The following is a 2,500-nucleotide window of genomic DNA, read 5'->3' as shown; positions in this document are numbered from 1 at the left end:
GTTCTGAAATAATCCACTGAACAAGGGTTACTATTTGTTCTATTCTATTGGTAATAATGAAACAATTCCATTCGTAGGAACAAAGAGAAGCAGATTTATTCTATACCCGATAAGTACCAATACGCAATGGGTGGTTGATACCATTTTCTATCAGTAAATGTGTCCTTCCTTATTCCTCATTAGAAGGCCCTATTCGTCAAAATTTTCCTTTATTTCTTCTTTTGTCTTTCTTTATGAATTTTTCTAATCTATGGATAAAATAAATACGATAAAACCAATATTATAAAGACAATAAAATAATGTTGTTACGTTTCCACATCAAAGTAAAATATAGTACTTAGTTCTTTTTTCTTTCAATTAATGCCTATTGGTGTTCCAAAAGTACCTTTCCGAAGTCCTGGAGAGGAAGATGCATCTTGGGTTGACGTATAGTGCGACTTGTCAGATATATTGGGTCATATGGGATTTCCCCGTTCTCTCCCCCGATCGAGATATCCTCTGTTTCGCCCAAGAAAGATAAATTGAATCATCAAAAATTTGGAGCGTGAAGCACAATTAGATCCATTGTTTGGGGGGATTCACATTACTATTATCAATTAGAATAATTTATGGTTGGCTTGGTTGGACTAAAAAATGAAGTATCCAGGCTCCGTTTAGAAAAAACCCAATTGGTAATATATCTATGATTACTACTTGTATCATAAATGATTCCTGTTTGGTATTTGTAAAAATATCCTATTTGTCAAGCGAGGGAATCTCAAACTAAATACTTGGTGAAAGGTATGAAATGAATTGAAAAAAAAAAAAGAAAGTCATAACAAAAAGAAATGGTAATGGGAAGATTTGTCCTATATGTGCAAATCAAAATCGGGCGGATCTTTACCCGGAGTAGAGCATAAACCTAAAAAGATGAAAGAGACCCATTCAGGAACAAGAAAATACCATCGTGATTTGGATTGAATCTCGATGAAACAATACATCAATGAGAAGTTAATTCGATAAGTTTAGTGACTTTTTTTCTATTATAAGGAAGAAAGAAGTTCAAATTCGTCTTTATTGAAAAATCGAAGAAAAAGTCCTTTCATTAGAAGTCAGAAAAAACCTGCTATGAAAAAAGAATAGGAACAAAGAAAGAGGACTTGAATCTAGACATTGATTCTTTTTTTTTCGCAATTATTTTTTGAACCGTATGCGTCAAAAGGTGCATGTACGGTTCCTAAGGGATACAATTTTACCCTAATCAACCGACTTTATCGAGAAAGATTACTTTTTTTAGGCCAAGAAGTTGATAGCGAGATCTCGAATCAACTTATTGGTCTTATGGTATATCTCAGTATCGAGGATGATACCAAAGATCTGTATTTGTTTATAAACTCTCCTGGCGGATGGGTAATACCTGGAGTAGCTGTTTACGATACTATGCAATTTGTGCGACCAGATGTCCATACAATATGCATGGGATTAGCCGCATCAATGGCATCTTTTATCTTGGTTGGAGGAGAAATTACCAAACGTCTAGCATTCCCTCACGCTTGGCGCCAATGAGGTTTTTTTTATTTGAGAGAAAAAAGAAGACTATGCCTTCGCCATATGAATATTAAGTAATAATAGCATGGCACTTCGAATTCGATATGCAAAATTTTTGTCTTGTTTTTTTTTTCAAAAGATTCGATTATGTATCGAGAGAGTAGTATGAGATAAAAGGTATTTCCGATTTCTCTTATCTATCGGGAGTCCAGTTCAGCGTCACAAACTTTTTTGTTTTCACACCGAAGGGCTCTTAACAATATTTATGTTATAAAAAAAGAGGGCGAAAAAAAAAACAAGATTTTTCCTTATTTGATTGGATCAAAAAGAAACTTTGGGATTGCTGAATCAAAGACAAAAAAAAGAATCAATTTTAAAATAGAAAGCAACGGAGCCATCATAGTATTTTTTAACTCCTCTGAAAGGAAGGGTGGCAATTTGATCATTTATCCATCTGGGTCTGATAGATTCTATTTTTCTCTTTCTTCAATGGAAGGTAAGGGTCAATTTTATTGTAGAGCCGTATGCAATGCACAAAAGATAATGCCCGTACGGTTGTTCAATTCTATCTTTTTTTTTCCTATTATTCTTTATCTTTCTTTCTTTTCTCTTCGTTTCATCACGCGAGATAGAGAACTGTTATATCATCAGGGTAATGATCCATCAACCTGCTAGTTCTTTTTATGAGGCACAAACGGGAGAATTTATCCTGGAAGCGGAAGAACTGCTGAAACTACGCGAAACCCTCACAAGGGTTTATGTACAAAGAACGGGCAAACCCTTATGGGTTGTATCTGAAGACATGGAAAGAGATGTTTTTATGTCAGCAACAGAAGCCCAAGCTTATGGAATTGTTGATCTTGTAGCAGTTGAATGAAAATAAGATGGATTTTCTAAAAATCCGTGATTTGAGATTTTATCTACGAGTTTAATATTCTATTAAATAGAAATAATTCATAATCATCCGGTTAGG

General features: G+C 34.3%; 1 protein-coding gene; it reads left to right on the top strand. All coding sequences in view use genetic code 11, as the record gives it.

The window, feature by feature from the left end:
* The first annotated feature begins 360 nt into the window (after positions 1-360).
* On the top strand, positions 361-2,404 carry clpP (ATP-dependent Clp protease proteolytic subunit). One transcript has 3 exons: positions 361-431; positions 1,242-1,533; positions 2,177-2,404. Exons 1-3 carry the CDS (start codon positions 361-363, stop codon positions 2,402-2,404), a joined length of 591 nt encoding a protein of 196 aa, YP_004376445.1.
* The last annotated feature ends 96 nt before the right edge of the window (positions 2,405-2,500 follow it).

This window comes from Olea europaea, plastid (assembly GCF_002742605.1).
Source record: "Olea europaea subsp. europaea plastid, complete genome".
Lineage (NCBI taxonomy): Eukaryota > Viridiplantae > Streptophyta > Magnoliopsida > Lamiales > Oleaceae > Olea > Olea europaea.
Note: the sequence above shows the minus strand (reverse complement) of the source record. Positions and strands in the feature narration are given on the sequence as shown.